At 37.7% G+C, this 27,470-nt stretch overlaps 1 protein-coding gene across 1 annotated transcript in view; it reads right to left on the bottom strand.

The window, feature by feature from the left end:
• The window catches only part of LOC118797500 (PC3-like endoprotease variant B), a 170,922-nt gene that overhangs the window by 44,646 nt on the left and 98,806 nt on the right, over positions 1–27,470 (bottom strand). Inside the window, exons 7-13 of the mRNA XM_036556873.1 lie at positions 19,766–19,803; positions 17,914–17,993; positions 17,542–17,630; positions 16,727–16,899; positions 12,259–12,474; positions 10,498–10,601; positions 1,587–1,700 (exon numbers count right to left, since the gene is read on the bottom strand). Of these exons, the coding sequence (XP_036412766.1) occupies positions 1,587–1,700; positions 10,498–10,601; positions 12,259–12,474; positions 16,727–16,899; positions 17,542–17,630; positions 17,914–17,993; positions 19,766–19,803 (814 nt within the window). The remainder of the gene's footprint in view (positions 1–1,586; positions 1,701–10,497; positions 10,602–12,258; positions 12,475–16,726; positions 16,900–17,541; positions 17,631–17,913; positions 17,994–19,765; positions 19,804–27,470) is intronic.

Genomic DNA, 27,470 nt, shown 5'->3' with positions numbered 1-27,470 from the left:
AAGAATGTGCTGCTGCCACCAGAATGGTCCCAACCTGATAAAGCCATTATTCAACACAATACCCGGATTATACCAGCTTTCATTAGGAAAAAAAAGTCCATGAAGGCGGGGCACAGAGAGAGGAAGAGGATAGAAGAGAAGAGAAGTTTGTATAATAAATTACAGTTCTTTGATTATTGCAGCCAGAACTTGTGCCTTGTCGCCTGTTTATCTGACACTGTAAAAGCACTGTAAAAGCGACATAAAAGCACTGTAAAAGCATTTATACGAGCCATTGAAGAAAAGGTGCTAAAAATGCCCTTCATTTTGATTCCTGTGAAACACATAGCTCATAGTTTATGGGAGACTTCTGCCCACTCTCACTGCTATAAATCTCAATAAAGATGCCTGTACGACAAATGACTGCTGACAGACACACGCACAAATATGAATAGACCCATAGACATCCACAGACAGATACACACACAAAATTCTACTGGGTACAGGGTAGGTGGTAAAGGGTTACAAATAAAGAATGGGGTAAGGGATAATGGGTAAGGAGTACAGGGTGAGAGATAAACATTATGGGGTAAGTGGTAAGGAAATGGTGTAAGGAGTAAAGGATAAGAGATACAGGGTAAGAAGTAAGAGATACAGGTTAAAGGATATCAGGCACAAGGTTAGCAGTATAGTGTGTGGAGTAAGAGTAACAGGTTAAAGGATATAGGGTACAAGTTAAGTAGTATATAAAAAGGACTATTTATCACACAAGGTAAGAGTAAAGAATCAAGGGGTACAGGGTAAGAGGTAAAGAATCAAGGGGTATGGGGTACAAGGTAAAAGCTAAAGAGTACAATGTTAGGTGCAAGGGGTAAAGGGTAAGGAATAAAGGCTAAGAGACAAGTGGTATAGGGTAAGGGGTAAGGAATGTAGAGTAAGGGGTAAGAAATACAGGCTAAGGGGTAAGAGGTAAGGAATAAGAGAGTAAAGGGTGTAGGGTACAAGGTAAGCAGTATGCGATAAAGAATACAGCATACAGGTTAAGGGGTCAGGATAGAAGGTAAGGGACATAGAGTAAGGAATACATTGTAAGGGATAAGAGGTACAGGATACAGGGGTACAAGGTATGAAGTAAAGGGTATAGAGTACACAGCAAGGGATAGGGTACACAATAATGAGTACAGGGTAAGGGATAAAAGGGTAAAGGCGTGCAAAGATAGAGGGCAAGGGGTAAAAAGGCAAAGGCATGCAAAGATACAGAGTAAGGGATATGGGGTAATTGTGCAAGGTAAGGGGTACAAGGCAAGGGATGCAAGGTAAAAGGTATAGATATATGGTACAGGGTAGAGAGTGCAAGGGTAAGGAGTGCAGTGTAAGAGTACAGAGTACAGGGTAATGAGGTACAAATTGAGGGATAAGGGATGCACAGTATAAGGTACAGGGTAAGGGGTAGGCAGTATGGGATAAGGTCTAAAGGGTTTAGGATACAGGATAAGGAGTAGGGATGTGCATGAGGTAAGGTGGTAAAGGGTAAGGTGAATATGGATTACAGGGTACAGGGCATTAGAGTATGTGTTATGGGGTGGTCCGGTTTAGGTGTGTCCTACCTGTCATGGACATGGTATCCTGCCCCATTGATGGTCCATCCTGGTTCGTTGGGGTCTGGTATCTTTGCTGTCTTTGCGATTAGGTGCTGCACGTCTCTCCACGTTAAATCTGGGCTGCATCAAACAGAGCAAACAGCCAGCACTGGTCAGAAAGAGGGCAGAGTAAAAAACCTTTTCATCAATATATACTTTGTTATCTGTAAGCCTAGAAGTATATTGACATATAACCCTTCTAAAAGCACTAGTCAGAGAGTGTTTTCATGATGTACTTCATTCAGAAGCACATGTGGAGCTAACTATATTTATTTTTTTTGGCTTTACATCATTTAAAAGGTGCTCTTCCAGTCTATTCAGCTTTAAATAAGAGCACTGAAAACTGCCAATTTAACAGAAAGCAATTCGGCTGTAACAAAAGGAAGCTGGTAAAAATGAATGAAGCAGGCGTTTTGTACAGAGAACAGCAGCAGACCTAAGTGTCATGTCAGCCAATCCGCAGATGGAATTCAATTAAGACCTATAAGAGGCAGCAGATATTAACTCAGTTTGCTATAACAAAAGACTAAAGCTCAGTCAAGAATATATATATATATATATATATATATATATATATATATATATATATAGATATGTATATATATATATAGATATAAATATGTATGAGCACATTTTCTTGGTCCTTCAGCTCTATGTTGTACACACCAGAAACAACTGGACTTTTTTCTAACATTTTTCTAACAGTTTCATTCCATAGTTCCATAAATTCATTTTACATTATGTAATTACTTACATGTGCTTACATAACTACATAATTTAATTTAATTCAAGAGTGCACTTTGATATCATTTTTTAGGATGTTTTGTGGTCAAAAAATGACAAATTTGGCAAAAATATCAAGGGTGTCTCTTTTTCAAGAACAAAACTGTAGTCATTTTTCAGTAAGTGCAAGAGCAACTTGGCACAGTGGTTGTTGTAGAAAGCATCTCTGATCTTATAGCCCAAACATTTTATTGTGGCTATTTTAGATAAGCGCATATGTTACTGGATATTATTATACTCCAACATTCCACATTAAGTACAGCTCAGTAGGCACCTTCGGATCAATGCATTTTTCCACCCCTGAAACAAATAAAACCTCTGCACTGCTCATCACACTAAACACAGCTGAACACACCTGAACACACACTTCCATTCATGAGCTCAGATGAACATTAACACTTTTTTCAGAACACAAAATCAACTTTAGCCCTGAAACTGGCAATAATAGAAGCATTTTCATCACATGAAAAGAGCAAAAATGAATAAAAAGATGAAGAAAAGAAAATGAAAGAGGTTTCATTAGTAAAGAGAAGGAAGAAAAAAGAGGAAAAAACAGCTTGTACAGCAAACAGTGATAATAATAATGAAATAAAAAATAAACACAATTATTTTAAGCTCCAGTTTCAAAGGCGTGGAAGCGGAGGCTGGGTGATGTACTTTTGAACTGACACAAACACACACACACACAGAAAGAACCCCCCAGCCCTGGCTGGGTTTGCATAAAGCAAACAAAATTAAATTTGCTTTGCTAAATCAAAGCTTGTATGGTATTCCAAGCCGCTCTCTCTGGGACAAATTACTTGAAACGGCCTCCTTTGTATCATAACAGAATAAAAACAGAGAGAGAGAGAAAGAGTGAGAGAGAGAGAGGGAGAGATCAGGCCAATCAGTAGCTCCGCCAAACACTCGACACGGGAATTAATTACTGAACCCTGCCCGTCTCCCAGAGCAACACACCATGACACACACTGCGATTTATTTGTGAAAGGCAGTTCTGCTGTTGAACTCTACTCCTGGATAAAATTCCTCCAGTCTGTCTGCTTTGGCTCTAAAATATAAAATAAAAAATACCGCAGGATTAGGTGAAAGCCTGAGGCGAGTTTGGCTGCTACAGGTCTCTAACTGATGGTTGCAGTTCAGTGCCAGTGGCGTAAGATTTTTACACACATACACACGTTAATTTGTACTTCAGTCTTTATGACATTTCCATCGCACTGTATTGTATTACCCTATATTACTATGTATATTTACAAGATATGTCCTTGGGTATTTCCATTGCATTGTATTGTGTTACAACATCAGTACATATTATACCATATTACTATATTTTACTATATACTATTACTACATATATTCTATTTACAATCATTTTGATTGTATTACTGTATATCACACAATAATTTGTACACCTGTTTTTATGGGCTGTTTCCACAGCCTTCTGTGCAAGTCACACAAACATACTCATAGACATGCAACTATGTTCACTGACAGACACATAAAGTACATTTTATGTGTCTAAGTCCATTACTTTCCTAAAATAATTTCATGAATACATAACATACATCACATTATCCTACAATAACTCAGTTATGTGAATAGGCATTTATTCCTCCCAAACTCTAAAAACATGAAGTGATGCAACCATCCAACCATATATGTAGATTAAGTGAACTATTAAAAAGGTAGTTTAGTTATATACCATTTTAAATAAAACAGTTTGGCACAATTCCTAAACTTCTATCCATAAAGTCTGATTTCCTTAAATGTCAAGTGACACACCTGATCATGAAGGACTTTTATTTTGGCATGTTTTTGTCTCCTCTAATGGCAAGGGCCTGCCGGCAGGCCTAAAGTTTCATGACACACTTCTATAACCTAAGAATAGCCCCTTTGCATTGAAGCCCCTGTAGTAATTGAATTATAAGCTTAGTATGTAAAAAGCCTGGGATTTTAAGGGGTTAAGAAAGAATGAAGAAAATGTAAGTACATGTATGCATACACTTGAGTTCTTTATTACAGTGTCCAAGTATACATTATATATATCATACAAATCTTTGAAGTTTTTGCAGTTGTGATAAATAACTAAAATATAATGTTTTCAATTATAGTGTGTTTGCACCACATGATATTTTCTGGGTGGTAAAATTGATTATAGTTTTTAAAGACAAATTTGTACAATTGTAAAAGACAGGGAAGAAATATCAACACACTGAATAGATTCTTGCAGATACAAAAGTGTGTATTGGTTCTTTTAAAAATAATTTTAAAGTTTAATTTTAGTCATTTTTTAAAATTGAGAATTTCTAAAAAATTTCTGAACATCTTGAAATCACTTATTTATTGTTGCCCCACCTGTTATTTAATACCATGTATTACTTTGAATTCCATGATTAAATTATATATTTTACAATGTTTCGAAATAGTAACTCTATATTTCTCCTCAACCAATCATCATGAATGCTTACAAAATATTAAGGGCAGCTGCCATTTTCAAAAGAATGGAAATGTTGGAGGGTTTGATATGACAACAACAATATTAAATTACATATTATGCTTTATACAGTAATATACTTCTGTAATAAGTCTAAACTATAGTTAACTACATTAACTCTAAAAGTAACTCTAATAATTCATAGTACAAAAATAATTATAGTATATAAATAATTTATAGTATTAGCTGAATGGGTAATAGTAGTTATTAAATAATTCTTAGTAGTTAATTAATAAGAAGTCTTAAATTGAATAACTACATAATAAGCTTGCAGTTTAGGGAGTAAAAAAAGGTTAACACACACACACACACACACACACACACACACACTCCTGCTCTAGTGTCAGTGTGAGTTTGAGCAGTGTGTGTCCCTGCTTTGAGGGGATGAGGTCTGATTGAGGCTGGAGGAGGCTGGAAGAATCTATTAACCCAAAGATGGACAGATCAATATCACTCTGTTCTTCACTGCACACACCTCTTCACAGCTTTATGTCCACCTCTCTCCATCAGCTCCTCACCTTCAGTGTGTGTAAGAGAGAGACGCATGTGTGTGATTGCATATGGCTATTATGACATTGCTACGGCTATTATGAGGGAGAGAGAGAGAAAGAGAAAGAAAGAGAGAGAGAGAGAGAGAGAGAGAGAGAGAGAGAGAGAGAGAGAGAGTGAAAGTGATCAGAACACAACAGTGATACATTTTAGAGATTCTAGCATAAATTAATTACAGTAAGGTCAGAAGAGAAGTTTGAACCCTCCTCAGTTAAATAATGTTTTGTCAAGTGAAAATAAGCACACAGCCTCTACAGAGAACAAACTTAAATATGGCATTTTACTGCAAACCTTAGCACACATTTTCTATTTATTTGGGTTAATGTATTGAAAAAACATACATTTTTTAACATTTTTTATACAACCCCATTTCCAAAAAAGTTGGGACACTGTGCAAAATGTAAATAAAAATAAAATGCAATGATGTGCAAATCATTCTAACCCTATATTTAATTAGAAATAGTACAAAGACAACATATCAAATGTTGAAACTGAGAAATTGTATTATTTTTTTGAAAAATATAAGTCCAATTTGAATTTGATGCCAACAACACATTCCAAAAAAGTTGGGACAGGGACAACAAAAGGCTGGTAAAGTTGTGTAATGCTAAAAAAACCCTCTGGTGGTTGATTGAAAACAGGTCAGTATAAAAAGAGTCTTCCAGAAGTAAAGATTAAGAGGGATTCACCACTCTGTGAAAATTCAGGAATAACATTTCTTAATATAAAAAAGCAAACTTTTTTAACTTTTGCTTTTCATCATCTATGGTATATAATAAAATTAAACGATTCAGAGAATCCAGAGAAATCTCTGCATGCAAGGGACAAGGCCAAAAACAGTATTTTCTGGCCATGATCTTTGGGCCCTCAGATGGCACTGCATAAAAAACAGACATGATTCTGTAGGAAATCACTTCATGGGCTCAGAAACACTTCTGAAAACTACTGTCTGTGAAAGCAGTTCGTCGCTGCATTCACAAATGCAAGTTAAAACTCTAAAATGCAAAGAAGAAACTGTACATAAACTGAGGGGAAGTGGAGAATTGTCCTGTGGTCCAACGAATCAACATTTGAAATTCTTTTTTGAAATCATGGACACTGTGTCCCCCGAACTAAAGATCACTCAGCTTATCAGTGCACAGTTCAAAAGCCAGTATTCATGATGGTATAGGGGTGCATTAGTGCACATGGTATGGGTGACACGCACATGTGTGAAGGCACCATTAATTAAAATATATACATGTTTTGGCATTATATGCTGCCATCCAGATGATGTCTTTTTCAGGGAAGGCCTTGCTTATTTCAGCAAGACAATGTCAAATCACATTCTGCAACAGCATGGCTCTGCATTAAAAGAGTCTGGGTGATAAACTGACCTGACTTATCACCACTGAAAACATTTGGCTCATTATGAAATGAAAAATATGATTTAGGAGACCCCAAACTGATGAGCAGCTGAAATCCTATATCAAGCAAGAAAGGGAAACATTTCATTTTCAAAACTACAGCAGTTGGTCTCCTCAGTTCCCAAACACCTTTTCTTTTTAAACACACTGTTGTTAAAAGAAAAGGTGATGAAACACAGTAGCAAACATTCCCTCGTCTTTTTTGGAACATGTTGTTGGCATCAAATTCAAATTGGGCATATATTTTTCAAAAAACAATAAAATTTCTCAGTTTCAACATTTGATATGTTGTCTTTGTAGTATTTTCCTTGAAAAATACTTGCATATCATTACATCCTATTTTTATGTACATTCTATCCCAACTTTTTGGGAAATGGCATTGTAAAATAAAAAACTTCTTACAATATAACATAAAACACAACTTTTGCAGAATCCACATTTTACATTTTGCCCCAATATGTCAAATTTGCAAATAAACAGTAATAGCATATTAAAATTTGCAGGAACTTATTTTCACAAAGAAAATCAACAAAACATTTCATTTGACAGGGGGTGCCCAAACTTTGGCATACAATTGTAACCAAAAGGCAGAACTAAAATGTGAGTTAGAAGAATTTTTGATCAAGAATTTTGAGTCAAGTGAATTCTAGTGTCTTCAAGTTGAGTTAAGTCAAGATAAGCTGTGTAATCAGTTACCTTATAGATAAGTTGACTTTTCATTTTTTTACATTGAAGAGAAGAAAAGAAAGGAAAACACTTTCAGCCTTGACAAGACATTGTTCTTACAGTGATTCTATTCTATTCTATTCTATTCTATTCTATTCTATTCCTGAAGCCGCACTGAGCCCAGCAACGATTTTACAGATTCAATATCTGAATGGAATGTGTCACAAATATTATGTCTTGTAAATAATTTCAAACTGTCACTGTTTCTGTCTTCTCTCTCTCTATATATATATGTACATATAATCACACACACACACACACACACCCACACACGTACACAGACATTGATTAAGGCGAGGCTGGGTGTAGACAACAGTGTGCTTGTCGTTATTGGACAGGGTGTAATTGATAGTGGCATTAGAGCAGCCTGCAGACACACACACACACACACACACACACACACACACACACACACACGCACACACAGTGTAAACCTGCTCTTAGAGAATGGACACGTTTCACAGCCATGCTTTAAACAGCTCTAACACAATAAAATTACAGAGCTACAGTGGTGTGTGTGCCAAGTGTATGTCTGTGTGTATTAATTGTGTACATGTACTTGTCTTGCTATCCCTGTGAGGACCACATGTCCTCACAATGAAAGAACAACATAAGATTTTACACAAATGAGGACCCTTTTGCTGGTCCTCACTTAAGCATGAGCTTTTTTTCACAGAATTTTTTTGGAAAAACTAAAAGAGCAGAAAGATTGCCTTTTGGTTACTGAGGTTAACGTTATAGTTTAAAGTAGGTGCAATTACTTGGCTACAGCAATATAAAAGTAAATTTTTGGAAATTGTTGGAAGTTCCCACAAATAATATAAGACAAATGTTTTGGTGTGTGTGTGTTTGGTGCCTGTTCAGTGTGTGTCTAGTGCATCTGTGTGTGTTCAGTGTTTGTGTGTGTTCGGTGTGTGTGTGTGTGGTGTGTGTTCAGTGTGCTTGTGTGTGTGTGTGTGGTGTGTGTTCAGTGTGTGTGTGTGTGTGTGTTCCTGAGGCACTCAGTGGTGTGTTAAAAGTGATTAGGGAGGCGGAGTCTTGATCCTGCAGAGAATATACAATCAGCTACCACACTGATTAATCAGAGAGAGAGAGACAGAGAGAAAGACACAATGGTATAGTAAGAATAAGAAAGAAGCGAGAGAGACACAGGGAGAATGAGAGTAAGAAAGAAGAAAAAGGTGACAGAGAGCTAGGAGAGAAAAAAATATGAGACTAGAAAAGAGAGGGAGGAGAGAGAGAGTGAAAGAAGATCAAGAAAGAGAGAATAAACAATAAGAAAAGACAGAGAATAAGAAAGAGGAGAGAAAGAAAGTGGCTTTAAAAAAGAAATGAGAGAGAGAGAGAGACAAAAATTAAAAGGAGAAAAGAGAGTAAAATATGATCTGGCAATACATACAAAAATCTTTACAGTACATAAAGTCCTGATTATAAAACTATAATTAAATAACTCGTGAGAAAATTTTCATGAACAGAAACGTGGGGTGAGTGAGTGCAATGAGTGTGTGTGTGTGTGTGTTAGTGCTGGGGGTTGCAGGGGGCGGCGGTGGTGAGTGTGTCTCGACTGTTTATACACACACACTCACTCACTGTGAAAACACACACAGCAAACAGTAGCTCCGAGTCATCACTGCAACACAAGCAGCACCAGGCTGCCAAACACAATGTTATTCTAATTCATTCACTCATTAGCATATTCCACAGGTGTCCTCTTTAGTATGCAAACGAGCGGAGCAGCGAGGGCGGATCACGATCACCGTTTTCAAATTCTAATGGAAACTCTCAAGCAGAGTGTGTGTAGAGGATTGGGTGTTAGCAACCTGGTTGTCTTTAACACCTTTAGAAATCTAGAGTTGAAGAGTTCAATCCAAAATGCAGTGTATACATTCAGAACAATTCTGGATTTAACAAGTTTCTGAAAAGAATAACAGCTTCCATATAATACAAAGCACATTTTTATTTTTCTAATAAAGGTGGCATTAATACTTATATAGCAGAGATATTTCTTGTATGTGTAAAGCCCACTTCTAGTGTATACCACAAAAAATTCTGAAAGTGGCCTGTAAAGCACTGTGGAAAGAAGATTGTTTTCGCTACACAGTCATTACACGACTACATAATGAAATAACTAATTATTTAGTTACTTAATAAATAACTTTTACATTCAATTTACATTCTGTGCTGACTGTGTTCATGACTTCTTTACCTTTGTTTGGAGATTTTGATATTCGAGTAGCTGTAATGATAAACGGATATTCAAAAGCCAAACTTAACGTGGGGCTGTTGTTCAAATTACTGCAGGACTGTAGGCGCACTGATTACTTTTATAGCTCATTGTACTAGTTTTAGGAGGCTAACAAAATACAGCAGCACAATTATTTAGCAGTTCAACAAGAATTACATCCGAAAATACATTTTATTATCCAAAAAGAGCCAAGGGACAAGCATGAGGAGCTTCCCGTACAGCTAACATTAGAGGTGAGCAGTGCAACACTGCTGATAAGTAAGCTTACTCACTGGCTTCTACTTGAGATATTTTCTCTCCAGCAGACAAAGTGCAAGCATGTTAGTTTGTCAGAGATGAACTGGCCCAGATCTGATTCGTGACAATCAGGAAATGCAACCAATGTCTAAGACTGAACTTTGGAGGTGTGGAAAAACATCCCTGCAGATTTCTTTGAAAAACTGAAAGGAATGAAAGAATGAAAGCTGTAATAAGGGAACACTAATTACTAAAAAATGTAATGTTCTGTTTAGTTGTTAAAGCTTTTCTGTTAAAAATAAGATTTTTGCTTATTGTACTGATGCTGAAAAATGAATAAATTGTACTTAACAGCTATTGTCTGGACATTAAATAGAGGATGAGGTTTTGCACAGAACTGTATGTGTGTCAGTGTATGAATCTGTGTGAGAGTGGGCTCACTTTGCTTCCAGAACCAAAGCCAGCACTCCTGCTGCAATTGGCGCTGAACTGGATGTCCCGGCAAAGTGTGTGATACAGCCATCACCAAGGTTAGATACTGTCACCTACACACACACACACGCACACACACACACACACACACACACACACACACACACACACACAAAGAAACACACAGATGTACACACATACACACACAGAAAGACGTACAGAGACACATGCACACACACAAACACACCCACACAGAAACACACAGAGATACACATACACAGAAACACACAGAGGTACACATACACACACAGAAACACACAGATGTACACATACACACACAGAAACACACAGATGTACACACAGACATACACAAACATACATACACAGACATACACACACACACAGAGGCACACAGTGTTAGTACATCAGTAGCTCGCTTCAAATGTGCACCTGCAATGCAATCATACAGAGAGACAGAGTTTGAGAGAGGAAGTGAGAGACTGTCTGTGGATGTTCACTGTGTTTGATGTTCATTCACAGTCTATGAGCTGCCATTTCACCCTGCAGCTTCCTCACACTTCTGCACTGTGTGTTCACACATCAACAGCTCTCTTCACCCCCAATTAACACCTCACACACACACACGCACACACACACACGGACACACACGGACACACACACACATTTACTGATGTATATAAATATTGGTGTTAGGTATATAATACAGGTGTATGTATATAATGATGTATATAATATAGGTGTTAATATACAATCTCTAAAGCCTAATGAGAGTCAAATTGGAGCATCTCCACTCTTTGTGTCTTTTTCACTGTATCACTCTTTCTTTTTTATGTCTCACACACACGCACACACACACACATGGTTAACTGTAGCTGCTCATGTCCCGGTTACACAGCGGGCCACAGCAGATCATTGATGATACACGGTGAGGTGTTAATTGGCAAATCTCTCAGGATAAGCTAAATATAGCAAACTGCCTGGCAGAGAGACTCTGACTCTCTCTCTCTCTCTTTCTCTCTCGCTCTCTCTACCTTTTTCTGTCTCCTTTTTGTTTTACCTCTCTTTTTTGTTTTCTTTCTTTCTTTCTCTCTCTCTCACTGTCTTCTCTTTCTCTCCTCTCTCTATTTCCTGACTCGTCTTTCTCTCCCCACTTCTCCTTGTCTTTCTTTTCTCTCTCTTTTCCCTCTTTCCCCTCTCTCTGTTTTTTTCATTTTTCCCTTCTCTTTTCTTTCTTATTTTCGTCTTTCTCATCTCTTTCTCCCTGTCCCTTCTCTCTCTTTCCTCTTTTTGTTTCCTCATTCTTTTCATCTTTTCCCTCTTCTGCTCTCTTTCTCACTTTTTCTCTTTCTTTTCTGCCTCTGTCTTTATCCTCCCTTTTCTCTCCCTCTTTCTCACTATTTCTTTCTTATCTATCTTACTCTGCTTTCCATTCTTACATTTGCCTTTTTTAAATCTGTCTTTCTCCCTGTCTCTTTCTTCTTTCAATTTTAATCATTCCTCTATTTTCCATCTTTCTTATTCACTTTCATTTCCTCTTGTTCTTTTTCTCTTTTCTTCTTTTTTGTTCTGCTTGCTCTTTTTTATTTTCTGTTTCTCTGTTTTGCTCCTTTAAGGGTACTGTAGTAAACTATGTAGTAAACGACTATTTTCTATCTAATGCTAAAGAAAAAAAATGTTAAATGTATAAAAATGTATTAAACAAATACTTAAATATATGTCTCTCTGTGCAAGTCGCCATGGTAACCTCACCAGTGGTGGGGAGTTGATGGTGTTAGTGCCCGTAAGTGTGACGGCCATGACACCTGGGCAGGGCTCCCCAAAGGAGGCAGGGCTTCCAGTGTGAGTAACAGCTCCAATGGCGATGGTATAGATGCTGTTAACATAGCCGTCTGCTCCACAGTGATCATTCATCATCCCTCCATTACCAGCAGCCCACACAAAGATGCTGCCCTTACCACCTCGACCCTACACACATACGCACACCAGGGCTGGGATGTAATAATATGCAGGTATACATGGGAATATGTATTTAGAAAACTGAAATTACGTATGTGTTCAGTCCAAGTCACATTTTGAAAACTCAGTATTCAGAATACAGTTACCTTTTGGCCTTTAAGAGAATACTTTTAGAATACCTACCCACTAAAATAAAAAAGCACAGCATGTAGCAAACATGCTGATTAGACAAACTCAATTGACTGCTTCTTTACAAACACTGAAGTTCCTGCTAAAGCCTCAGTAGACTGATAAATCAATGTGTTGCTCAGTTATTAATTTCAGTGTTATAGAGCTGTTTTGAATGACGATCAAACTAATAATGTTACTGATTAGGTTACTTTTCTATGCATTGTACTGGAATACGTTCCTGAATACATTTAAGACAGTGTCTTCAGCATTCAGCCATCAGTACTTTTTCAAAATATTTCACCCACCACTGACACACATATGCCCAGTAGTTATTTGGTTATACTGATATTCAATCTAAAAGAGGGGAACTCTCAAGGCCTTCTAGGAGTTCCACTGAAGTCTTAAAGTTCCTACCATAATTAGGAACTGTCAGTGAAATCAACCAAGCATAGATTAATTCCCAATATGAGGGACCAATTTAGTGAGATAAAACGCCACTCTAGGCCTTTTGGAAGCCCTAGATATGTCATTGACTATCTACCAATACCAACTACCAATGCACTTCAGTCAGATGGAAAACAACTCACTACACCAGGGCTCTGAAAAAGTCACTTTGAAACTGCTACAAGGTAAAATATATGCTAATATGTCTGTTATAAGTTTTTACAAGTTTCAAATGTCAGCCAAAAATGTTCATCTGAATTGCCGTTAGTTTAGGGCTAACATATTATTAAAATCCTACAAAGGTGCTAGCAGAAAGTAACATTACTGCAGACATTTTTCCCTCCATGTTTAACCAAATTTTGTTATTTATGACCAAATTGAAGGCCTAGATGTAATAGTCACAGTTTGCCATTGCAACCTAATATTGTTCTACTTAATCAAGTATTTAAATAAACTTGGAATGGGAAATAAAATAAATGGTTCAGAGGATCTTGTAATGTTTAAATAAGTCTTTGTCTGAGTGTGTTGTGTCGAACTGCAGAGAATGTTGTGACACATCTAGTTAAACCATCTTTTGCTTGCTGAACATGATAAACTAAATCTTCCATTATGTTCTTTTCAGCCCATTTACTCCCCTACTACAGCTGCTAACACAATGTCTTTGGCCAGCTTAACAAACTTGCTGCTAATTCTGCTACAACATCATTTCCAAAAAATTGAGACACTGTGAAAAATATAAATAAAAACCGCAAAAGGCAATGATGTGAAAATCAATTAAACCCCACATTTTTCTTGAAACTAGTATAAAGACAACATATAACATGTTGAAACTACCCAAAACTGAGTTACATGTATGGGTATAAAAAGAGCATCTCAGAGAGGCTTTCATAAGTAAAGATGTTGAGGTGTTCACCACAAATAGTGCAACTATTCATTAATGTTTCTCAACATAAAATACCAAAGAACTTGGGGATTTCATCATCTATGGTACATAATATCATTAAAAGATGCAGAGAATCCAGAGAAATCTCTGCATGCAAGGGACAAGGCCGAAAACCAGTATTGGTTGGCTGTGATCTTCAGTCCCTCAGATGGCATTGCATTAAAAACAGACATGATTCTGTAGTGGATCACTGCATCCACGAATGCAAGTTAAAACTCTACCATGCAAAGAAGAAACCATATATAAACAGGATCCAGAAACACCACCACCTTCTCTAATTTAAGATGTAATGAGGCAAACTGGAAAACTGTCCTGTGGTATTCTTTTTGGAAATCATGGTCATGGTCATGGTAAAGAGGAGAGGGACCATCCAGTTTGTAATCAGTACATAGCTCAAAAGCCAGCGTCCATGATGGTATAGGGGTGCATTAGTGCACACGGCATGGATGCTTTAACATCTGTGAAGGTGCCATTAATGCTGAACAATATATACAGATTTTGGAGCAACATATGCTGCCATCCAGATGACGTCTTTTCCAGGGAAGGCCTTGCATATTTCAGCAAGACAATGCCCAAAACCATATTCTGCATGTATTACAACAGCATAGCTCTGTTGTAAAAGAGTGCAGGTGGTAAACTGGCCTGCCTGCAGTCCAGACCTATCACTCATTGAAAACATTTGGCAATTGGGCTCCACAGTTCCCAAAATCTTACAAATTGTTGTTTAAAGAAGAGCTGATGGGACCCAGCGGTAAATATGCCCTTGTCCTATTTTTTTAAGCATGTTGCTGGCATCAGATTCAAAATTTTTCAAAAAACAAAATTTCTCATGTTCAAAATTTGCTATGTTGTCTTTGTACCATTTTCAATTAAATATAGGGTTTAAATTATTTGCACATGACATGTATATTCACATTTTCACAGCGTCCCAACTTTTTTGGAAATAGGTTTGTACTTTGGCTAACAGGTGTCCACATTGACTTGCATCACACTGAGTAATGGAGGAAAGGGGAAGGCCATCCTACTCACTAAGAGAAAGCGAACACTTCCATGTTTGTTAATGCGCAAGACAATAGTTCATACTGCCTGAAGTCATTTTTGTGTTTCTAAATGCACCAATAATTCAACCAAACAGTCTTACCTGAGTTTCCACTTGATCAAGTTTAAAAATGTTCAACTTTAGCTAAAAGGTTTGCTTGTCACTTTGAAAAGCTCTGCGCGTCACTTTTAACAAGGTAACCGATCAAAAAGAGAGTAAAACTCAAGTGGAGAGCAAACATGGGCTGTACAGCAGGACAGATTTACCCACATTTGTGAAGAAAAATGCTCCTCAGCTCCAAGATAAATATTTATTCACTGGCATCTTTACAATCCTGGAGATTGTGATCACAGAGGTTTGCCTAAAATCCTTGAGAAATAGACTCCTCACCACTGTAGCTTGGTGATTAGTTTACTGTAATGCAGAAATATAAAGCTGTGTCTCAGTGTTGGTTGTGTTCAGGGCACTTGTTAATGTTGCTAATGTTTACGTGGGCTGAGTAGGAGTAATTAAACCTAGTGGGCTTTTTCTCCTCCAAAAAGAAGGGCAACAAGTGCCAATCTGTTTGGGGGTCTGTGATGTGGTGTTGAACATAAAGATCTGCTTCTTCTCCACTTTGCTAAACTTGTCTCAGGCAGATTCTTCACGGTTCAGACATATTTTTTGTGTAATATGTTCCGCCATCTAAACACAGAAGCTTTGACATGGAGATACGCTTTCAAACGTGAGATGTACGGCACAGTCGTCTGCCACAGTGTATTCCGTTTACTGGGCTCGCCCCTGAGCTCTACACAGCAGGGAGTTTTTTTTAGCACAACATGCTTCAGCCACGTCAAACTAGCCTTCCGTCCCTATTTGAGGAACTATCAGACAATATCAGCCAACAGGTTTCCTATTACTGAAGATTTTTGAGGGAGGCTAAAAACCAGCCATTGCTGCTTTGTTAAACGGTGCAGGGCGGAAGTTCGATAACGCTACTATTTACAGCTAAATAAAGGTCTATTATGCTCTCTTGGACTCCCAACCATTGATGGCTGTGGCATCTCCCTGTTTTTTTTTTATTATTATTCTTTATTCATAATAATTCAAAATCTGTCATTAGGACCTTTGAACAGTTTTCCTTTTCAAATATAGATATTTTAATAGCAAAAATGGTTAAAACATCTAATAGAAGGAAGGTAAAAATCCCTATTTTACACCCCTCGCTTGTATCTCCACCTTGCTGGTGTACAGTTAGACTTTGTAGTCCATGTGTTGCTGGACAATTTATTAGCCAAACTCTAGCCTTTCATCTGTAATCATTTTCTGGCTGCAGAGCTGTTCTTGGCTGGACATTTCTGGGAGTTGGACCACTCTCAACCTAACAGTGACACTGACACGTGTAAAAACTCCAGTAACACCGTTGTGCCTGATACACTCGTATCGTAAATGTTATCTGGTCAACAGCAGTCCTGCAGTCAGAAACTAACCAATTACGGGCAGGGTATAGGGCTTATATACTGTGCAGCAACAGGTGGGTTACAGTCTGTACCAGGACATTGTACACCTATTCAGTGGAGTTATAAGGCAGGTGAAGCTCATGAAGTGCTGAGTGAGTATAAGTAGTTCTCTTCCTAAAGTGGCTATTTAATGAATTTCGGTTTGTGTGTGTGTAGTGTGTGTACCTTGCGTGTTCCAAGGTGTAGTGCTTTCTCCGTCAGAGTGCCTGGCCCTGCCATTTCGGCCCCATTGTCCCGCGGCCCCCAGCAGCAGATGTAGATGTGGATGAAGTCATTGTTATAAGTGAGAGCCGTGGCCTCCATGGAGTCCGTCACTGATCCATCCAGCAGACGAATACCTCAACACAGCAATTGGGCCTTCAAACATCAAGGCTGTCTGAATAGGAATTGATCTATCTGTGCTCTGCCCACAAATCTAAGGCCGTTTACTGTTATAAGTTGTATAAGCTGTTGCTTAAGACTTCCATGACACAAGGGTTCATAATATTGGCAGAAAAATATCTTTTAAAGATATCTCACTGATGACTTTGCTTCCAAAAAGCACAAATGATACATTCTACTTAAACATACATTGTAATTTATTTCAATGTATTTCATATTCATTTGTATTTTTTCATTATATAGATGGTTCAGCTATTTCCAATTTAGTTGTCTATATCCCCACTATAGCTTAGTTGTGTTTACCTTAGCTTCTTTTTTCCTGATCAAAGTTAAAGAAGTATTAATTCATGGTTTTTTGCATACAAATTCAGCGATTGGTATTGTGTGCACACCTACAAGTAGGATGTCACTTAGGGCCCCAAATGTTCAGAAATGCTCATGTTCAGAAAAGTGTTCTTTTGTTACAAGGTTGGACAAACATTACAGAACCAAAGTCCTATTCAAACTTAAGAGGATTAAAACATAGAAGTTTTGTGTGTACTGTACTGTAATGTACTGTAGCATATTGCATTTACTGGACACTCCTATGCTCTATTCACCTCCTATGCGTGCGTTGAAAGCAATGCCCACTCCGCAGAAGGAGTTATTAGCTTCCATAGCAATTTCACCTGCACACTTTGTACCATGGCTGGGAAAGTATGACATTGATCACACACACAAGCACACACACACACACACACACACACACACACACACACAAATAAACAAATTAATTACTTAATAAATAATCTGGCAAATTGATTAATAAAACACCGTCTATATGGAGTACCAAGGTATTGTTAATGTTTTCCTGTCTTTCTATAAGCCAGGACAGGTAGAGCTGATTAAGAAGCTTTATCACTGAGCTGACTGGAGTAATGAAAACTAAGCTTGTCGTATGCATGTGTTCGGCTGATGGAATGTAAGAGTACCCATTCTCCTCGTCTCTCTGTGGCATTGGATCGTGTGAAAGGCCATGAGCACCACGCAGGTCAAAACTCGCAAATGCCTCCTGCAAATACAAACAACGAGCAAACTTATGAAGCCAAAACACCAGCACACTAAGGTGAGCATCTACATCTGGACGTAGATTTAGATCTACTGAATTTCTATAGGTGATCTACTAGAAACTACAAAGGATCTGTGGAGGATCTATACAGGATATATTGGGAATCTGTGTAGGACCAATTGGAATTCCATATATGGAAGATCACTGGGGAGTCTATGGGAAGACCTCTATGTGATCCATTATGGATCTAAAGGGCATTAATCAGGGATCTATGGGTGATCTATGGTGTATGTATGGGCAGTCTAGTGGTAATCTAAGGAAAATACGTGGCCAATCTAGGGGTTACCTATCGGTGATCTGTGTGAGATGTGAGAATGATGTATTAGGAATTTAAATTAATCTGTTGGTGATTTGTGGGTGATCTATGTATGATCCATGTTTATAAATGGGTCATCAAAGGAGTGTCTGTGAGGTATATTTGGGTGATCTGTGAGTGATATATGTGGTTTATATGAGAGGTCTAAGGTCTCTCCAGAGGTCTCTCCAGAGATCTATGGACGGTCCATGGGTAATCTGTGGGGGAACTGTGGATCTATTAGGATTCTAGGTTGAACAATGGGTGATCTGTATGCGATCTATCAGGAATTTATTGGGGATCTATAAGTGACCCATTGGGATCTATGGATGATCTATGGATAATCTGTGTGTTAAATGGGTGATATGTATCGCAACACTGAAATATTTATGCGGATCTATAAGCAAAATCAAAGTGATCGTTCTTAATGTGCTTAAAAGGTAATTAGTTATGGATTTTTATAGGGTTTTTATAAGGAAATTATAAAATAATTTCCTTATAAATTATAATTTACTTATAAAATTCAATTCAAAGTCAATAACATTGATGTAAACACTGCTACTAAAGGTTTGATTTGGTTGGACAGGTGAATCAACTGGGTGATTTTAGTGAAAAGCCATTTATAACTCAAGCCAACATTACTGAGAAATGGTCATACTTATATAAACAATTTAGTGAAATCTTTACACTCCCAGGTGAGGATAAAGTCAGCAAGCACTATTACATGACAACTAAGTGTACCAGAATGTAAACTAGAATGGTACATTGATATGTTGATTGTTTTGTTTTTCAGAATTATCAGTTTGTAAAGAGTTCACTGCTATGTTTGCTAGCTAGGTAGGTAACCCTAACATTATTAGCATTTATGCTAGCATCTACAGTTCCATTTCTTCCCCCTTCAATTATTAATTAGGAGTTAAGCCTTTGTTCTCCTCTCCCCCTATAGACACTGGGCAGCCATTAGTCAGCAGATTTGACTGTTCAAAGTTTATCTTCTGTTTCAATCAAATCTTGTAAACATGATGGGAAAAACATCCAAAAAACAATCACGGAACGTCCTGTCTTTGTGACAGTCTGATGTAATCAGGAGATGAGAGAGACCCCCTGCTACATGCACACACACGCTGCTGGGGTCCCTCCGTCTGTCCCCCAGTAGGAGAGATGTTTCTTTCATTAAATCAGGCAAAGCTTTTACTGAAGAGAAAAAAGAAAAACAGCCATTGCGCCATTCGCTTTGATCTGTGTAGCAGCAGCCAGATTACAGTGTGTATAGAATTCATCTAATTTCCCTCTATTCCCTCAGCTTCTCTAACAACAGATTTCACTCTAAAAGGTACAGTATGTGTGTGCATGTGTGTGTGTGTGTGTGTGTGTGTGAGTGTGTGTGTGCTTGATTTCAGAAACTATAAGAAACACTTACAAAATTCTTCCTTAAGTCCAGGTTTGAATGATCCACACCTACAAAGCAGAGAAGAGTCCAGTTAGAAACCAAATTAAGAGCTGTCTAGTCGTTGGCTTTATCATCAAGAGCTTGTGAGTTTGATGAGGTCAAGAGAGCACAGTTGGCCTCACTTTCTCTGGGTGGGCAGGATAGCCCTTCCTCTCCTCCCTATAACAGCACGATATTTAGCTGACGCAACAGAAATGGAGGTTAGTGTCCTTCAAGCACATTCCAGTTGTCCAATGGAATTGTGTTAGCGGCACTTCAAGAAGATGCGGCGGCACTTCACAAGACCCAGCGGAAGCATGTGCTGGCCTTCATCCTCTTACCACTCCTAGCATTGTGTGACTGGGGGGAGACCTAGCTAGTGGATGGAATTTTAAACGACTAAATTGGGGAGACAAATAGAAAAAAGCCTGTCGGATCAAAACCTCAGATCTCCATAATAACTTTACAGGAGAGGGAAAAACATTTTAAAATTTCAATGTACATTAATGTAGCAAGATCTTATTCCAAGCAATTCTGGACCATCTCTATTGGTTCATTCATCATGACATTTTGACAAAAAGTAAAGAGCAGCTGACATTTTCACATTGTGTCTCATTGTGTAATAAACCTAAATGTTTTATTCCTTTGTATAACACTGTTACTGATTAGAGTTGCACCTTACAATGATTTCTATAACTGATTAGTCCTTTGACTATTATCCATTTATATAACTAACTATTCTGGGTGACCTGAACTCTTCTTTTATGGACATATCATGTCCAGTTGTTTGTTTAGATGCCCCTGGTCAATCACACGTTTTGTTGATTTTCTACATTAAACACATTGTCTACAGAAAACACACTTTACTCCACAATTACTTTGTGTGCTGAATTTAGCACACTTGAAAAAAATGATAAAATATAAAATGTAGCCTCTGCAAGAGTTATGGCACATTGTACATCTTTACATCAATGTTTTACTTTTTTTAAAATGCTCAAATGTTAAATTTATCAAAAAAAAACTTTTGTGTTCAAATCTGCAGAAAATATTTACATTGGTTCCTTGTAGAGGATGTATTAACTGTATGTATTATTTTCACTTAGAAAACCAACAAAACATGTGACTTGACCAGGGGTGCTCAAACTTTTGCATATGACTGTAACAACTTTACAATCTGTCACAGTGACTGCGTATCATATTAGCATTGTAGAGTATTCAAGAGTGCCTTGTAAATAATACAATAGAAGCCATTTTGCCCCCTACACTTCCTGTTGTGCACTGCAGGCTGTCAGAATCATGGATTTAAAATTACACAGCACTGCAGTGTGCTTTTGTTTTTAAGTAAACAATGCATTGGCCAATCATTGCAGGCATATATGTCTATAAAGTCTATAAAAACAGACAAAATAAAGAAAAAATTAGGCTTTAGGATTTCTGCAACTGCTGTTTTAAGCTATATATTTTGATCCATTTTGAAATTGGTGATGAAAGCTTTCATTACTTAAGTTTATTAGCCTCAGAGCTCTAGTGCAAAATGAAAGAGGAAAACTTCAGACAGCAAGCATTGTAGTTGATGGACTACATTTGGGGTAAGGGGAGAAAGAGTAATTTGACTTTTCTTTAATAATGATGTCTCTCTCCCCTTCTCTCTCACTGTCTCTCTCTCTCCCTCTCTCTCTCTGAGAGTGTGCAGTTGATAGAAAGGAAACGAGTCGGAGATTTCTGTCTTTGTCCCACCCTGGGAGCCTGCAGGCGTTACTATAGAAACACACCCCACTCCTGCTCCGTCCCCCAGCTGTGCAGACTGGATCATACACACTCACTTACCCACACACACACACACACACACACACCCACACACACATGCACACACACATCATGAACTTTTAATGCTTTTTCTTAGAAATGATGTTAAAGTAAAAGATCTATTAAAAAGTCAAAGACCAGCTTTGTTTCATCTGTGTGTGTGTATGTGTGTGTGTGTGTGTGTGTGTAAAACAGGCTTATCTAAATGACCCGCTCTCCTGCTGATGCTCCTCGCTCCCTCATTCACACACTCCAGTAGGAGACTCTTCCACATGATTGCTTTTCTTCTCAGCTTCGGCCTCACACACACACTCTCACACACACACCAAACACCACTCAAAACACACACACCACGCTTCTCTCATTCTGACTGAGCAGTGTTCCTCAAACACCATCCTGATGGACCACAGCGGGGGTCATTTTTATCCGCTTTAACACACCTGCTTCACATCATCAGCTAATGACCAAACTTTCCATCACCCCATAATATAAAACCAGGATTTTAGCCACGTTACAAAAAGGGACATTTGTGGATTTAAAAGTTTGGAATCAGTTGCTGTATTTATCTTTTTTTTTCATTTCATTCAAAAATAACTCACACAAAGTATCTACTGTATCTTAGTAAATTGTGCTCAACTTATCCGCCTCAAAATTTGATCAGTACTTTTGAAATGAAGGATATTCTGGATATTTATTATACATTTATTGTGGATTGTTTTGTTTGATTATAGTTTCATTCTGAATATTAGCTGGATATTAATTTATGAATAAATTTATTATACAAAATAAAATATAATAAAAAGTCTTGTGGGAAAGTGTGAATACTCCCAGTAAATGTCCTGTTTTGTTGATTTTCTAAGTGAACATAAGCTAATATATCCTGTACACGGAATAAACATACATACGACTGTAATTTCATTAAGGACATTCATTTCATTATAACTATATTCTGGATATTCATTTTCATTTTATTAGAACTTCAATCTGAATAATAATTCCATTATAGCTTCATTGTTCTTGAAACTATGCTACACTAGCTCTCTGTTATTTTGGAATCGTTCATAGCTCTGTTCATGTGGACATAGCTAAAATTTCTGTATGTTTTCTTCTAATTAGTATTACAATAAATTTAGTAGAAATGATTTTTCACAAGACTAGGACATTGGTTTGTGTGCAGGGTGTGTAGCAGCAGGATTCAGGATAGATGCTGTAATGATGTTGTACTGGGGGCTGAATCACTGCACTGTGCACAGATATTGAGCAACACACACACACACTGTTATCAGTGATTCCCTTATTCTTTTGACCTCCAGTGACGGCCCTGCAGGACCAGTAACTAAGACCTCTACTGGTTTCATCTTGGACATCTACCATTCAACTACACTATCCAAAAAAATGGTACTGTACAAGTAGATTTTTGTCCCTTCAGGGTACAGAAAATGTAAATGTACCTTAAAAGCACAACAATTACCTGTGTACACAGAACAAACTTAAATTAGGCATTTTCTGCACATTTTAGTGCAAAATTTCTATATGCAAAATGTTCTAAATTGGGGGAAAATAAAGCATAAAATATAAAGTGTGCCATTACTTTTGCACAGGGCACATTTTCCCAATATGTAAAGACAGCAAATAAAAATGTGTTCTCTGTGAATGTTGCGTTAACTTATTCTCACTTAGAAAATCAATAAAACATAATTTACAGTCAACTCCAGAATTATTAGCACACCTCAAGAAACTGGGCAAAAAGAATTATATAAACTAAATGTTCCTGAAAAATGTTTGGAGAAATTTTTTAACATTTATCTAATAGATATAATTGCTACAATAGTGTTGTTTCATGTTATGAATCGTGAATTCTTTTGGAAACATAGAGGGCAAAAGTTTTGGCACCCCTACAGAACTGTTTAAATAAAACCATAGTCTCCAGGAACTCCATCGTTGGTGATGGCCATTTCCTTTTTCCCTGAGGTATAAATATGACACACATAAGTCACACACATGTAAAATCTCTTATCCATTGACATGGGTAAAACCAAAGAGCTGTCAGCTCAAATGAGACAGAAGGCTGTTGACCTGCACAAGTCAGGAAACGGTTAAAAAAGAAATTAGAAGTCAGTTAAAATTACCATTAGTACATTCAAGATGATAAAACATTTGAAAAGCATGGAACAGTTGAGAATTTGCTGCCTGTACATACAGTGAGGAGGATGATAAGAGAGGCAAAGACGAACCCAAAAGATGACAATTTCAGAACTGCACAGTTTAGTTGAAACTTTTGGTTTTCAAATTTCAAAATCCACTGTCACAGCCCACCTCCATGACCAGAAGAGTTCCATGAAAACAGCCTTCCTGCATCCCATCATCACATCTGGTGAAAAAAGGGACTGCTTACAATGAAAAACACCTGATACTTACACTGATGCTTTGGGGCTGTTTTGCTGCTAGTGATCCAGGGACTCTTGTGAAAATCTATGGCATACTGAGTTCTACTAAATACCATGAGATTGTAGCCCAAGATCTGCCCCTGCCAGAAGGTTGAAACTTGGCTGTGGGTGGACCATTCAGCAAGATCATGACAGGGTGTAGCTCAGCTGACTGAAACAAGTTCCTATAATGTTCCTGAAAAGCCACCTACATCAGTATTGACATCTTTCTCGGTTATCAACTATCAGGAGCTTACAACTATTTTAAACAAAGTAAGTTCATCCACATGTGATCATGACACTGTTCCAACTTCATTCCTTAAGATGGTTTTTGATTGTGTTCACAATGAAGTTTTAACTATTGTAAATTGTTCTCTGTCAACAGGTGTTTTTCCAGAAGCTTTTAAAACTGCCCTGGTGAAGCCTCTGCTACAAAAGAGTAGCAAGGATTCTTCTGTACTAAATAATTTTAGACCAATTTCAAACCTACCTTTTCTAAGTAAAGTCTTAGAAAAAGCTGTTTTCAAACAACTAAATGCATATCTAATAACAAACAAGTTATATGAAAAGTTTCAGTCAGGTTTTCGTTCTAACCATAGTACAGAGACAGCATTGATTTGCGTTATGAATGACCTCAGGCTCAGCGCTGATGCCCAAAATCCTTCTATTCTGGTTTTATTAGATCTTAGTGCAGCTTTTGATACAGTTGACCACAAGATTTTAATCCAGCGTCTTGAATGCTGGGTCAGCCTCTCGGGCACAGTTTTAGAATGGTTTAAATCATATTTAAGTAATAGGTAGTTCATGGTTTCACTTGGAAATCATTCATCAAAAAGATTTGCCATTTCTTGTGGAGTCCCTCAAGGTTCAGTCTTAGGGCCTTTGCTTTTCTTTTTGTACATGCTACCTCTAGGTGATGTCATTAGGAAGCATAGTATAAATTTTCATAGCTATGCTGATGATACCCATCTATACATTTCTATTCCTTCTGATGATCAAGACTCTGTAGATAGACTAATCAGCTGTGTGTCAGATATTTCTTAGTGGATGTCGCAAAATTTTCAACAATTAAATCATGAAAAAACTGAAATATTAATCGTTGGTACAGAAACTCAGAGAAAAATTATTTATGAGAAACTCGGTTATTTAGCTTCATATACCAAACCTGAAGTACTAAACCTGGGTGTGATCGTAGACTCTGAGCTCTGTTTTATCCCACATGTAAACACAGTCACTAAAGTAGCTTTTTATCATTTAAGAAATATCGCTAAAGTTCAGCCTTTTCTCTCTCAGAGCGACGCAAAGAAACCTGTTCATGCATTTGTTACAAGCAGACTTGACTACTGTACTGCTCTTCTTACTGGACTTCCTAAGAAAACTATACTCCCTTACAACTTGTACAAAATGCAGCACCGCGCATCCTAACAAAAACAAAAAAGAGAGATCATATTACTCCTGTTTTAAAAGAGCTGCACTGGCTACCTGTATCATTCAGGATAGATTTTAAGGTTCTGCTACTAGTTTTTAAATCTCAAAATGACCTAGCACCTGCTTGCATCACAGAGTGTCCGTCTGTTTATGTTCCGGCATGTAATCTAAGATCTGCAGATAGGGGCCTTCTATAGATACCCTCTGTAAAATACAGAAAACATGGAGAGGCCTCTTTCAGTTATTATGCTTCTAAACGGTGGAACTTAATTCCACCTTTTATTAGACAGTCAAGCTCAGTGCTCACTTTTAAGAAGCATCTAAAAACGTATCTCTTTAACTTAGCATTTAATTAAAACTCTACATCTCATGGTATTTATCTTCTACTTTGATCTTTCATTTTCTTCTGATTCTAAATAAATACTAATGACTTCTTGTATAAATGTTATCACCTGTCTGCCACTGGCATGAAAAGTGCTATATAAATAAAAATTATTATTATTATTATTATTATTATTATTATTATCATGACCCCAAACACATCAGAAATCCACATGGAAATGGTGGCAGGAACATAAAATCTGTTTTTTGTTTTGCTATGGCCCTCTTAGTCCCTAAATTTGAACCCAATTGAAAACCTGTGGCGTGTATTGAAGAGTGCAGTCCACAAGCGAAGACTCAAGAATATCAAGAAACTGGAAATGTTCTAGGAGTGGTCCTGGAGCCCTCAACAAGTGTTCTACAACCTTGTGAAACATACAGAAAGAGGCTCAGTGCTGTTATTCTCACCAGTGGAGGCTTCACCAAATATTGGTATCAGGATCGCCAATATATATATATTTTTATGTATGTGTTACTACACAGAACTTTCTTTTGTTCTGAAAAATAGTGTAAAAAAATGCAGTCCTACCATTTGTTTAAGCCCAAAATTTGTGGTTTATATTATATATCACTTTTAGCTCATATTCATAAGAGGTGCCAGTAATTGTGAAGATTGTATATCGTTACAGTGTTCTGAGGTAGGCTAGGGCTGTGATGCTGAGAAGGCAGTGTTTGTGTGTGTGTGTGTGTGTGTGTCTGTGTGTGTGTGCAGGGCTTCATAAAGTGGTACATTAGTATTCAGTCGGCTGGGTAAGGCCCTGCAGTGCCGATCAAGCGGCCATCAGCCTTGGACATTCCGTCTCCGTCTCTAGACCAACGATCACACACTCACTATCACACAGCACCGGCCACCGCAGCCTACACACTCTACAGTAACCTCACTCAACTCTCTCTTTCTCTCTCTTTAGATTTGAACCAGCCCTTTTTTCCTTAATCATTTACCCTTTGTTTGCAAAATTAGGTTATTACATTTTTTCCTATTTAATGGACAATGTAAAATTGTAGCCCAAAATCTGTCTGCCTCTGCCAGAAGGCTGAAACCTGGCTGTGGCTGGACCACTCAGTAAGATCATGATCCCAAACACATTCGCAGGTTCGGCGTTTTTCACTGCTATGCAGATGATACGCAACTTTACATATCTGCTAAACCAAATGAGGCTCTGAATCTAAATAAACTTGAAAAATGTGTTAAAAATATCAAAGGCTGGATGACCAACAATTTCCTTCTTCTTAATCCAAACAAAACTGAGGTCCTAGTACTTGGACCCAAAGCAGAGTGATCTCAACTCTCCAAATTTGTACTAAATTTAGACGGCCACACGGTCATTCTAAGCACTACTGTAAAAAATCTAGGCGTCATCTTCAATTCCAGTCTCTCTTTTGAAACACATGTTTGCAACATCGTTAGAACCACATTCTTTCACTTGGGTAACACGCTAAACTATGGAATTTTCTATCCCTTAAAGATGCGGAAAACTGGTGCATGCCTTTATAACCTCCAGGCTGGACTACTGTAACACCATTTTAGCTGGATGCTCCAATACATTACTAAATAAGCTCCAAATGGTAGAGATTGCAGCTGCTAGAGTCCTTACGAGGACCAAAAAGTTTGACCATATATCCCCAATCCTGCCGTCATTACACTGGCTACCTGT

The sequence above is a fragment of the Colossoma macropomum genome, unplaced genomic scaffold (genome assembly GCF_904425465.1).
Source record: "Colossoma macropomum unplaced genomic scaffold, Colossoma_macropomum, whole genome shotgun sequence".
NCBI lineage: Eukaryota > Metazoa > Chordata > Actinopteri > Characiformes > Serrasalmidae > Colossoma > Colossoma macropomum.
Note: the sequence above shows the minus strand (reverse complement) of the source record. Positions and strands in the feature narration are given on the sequence as shown.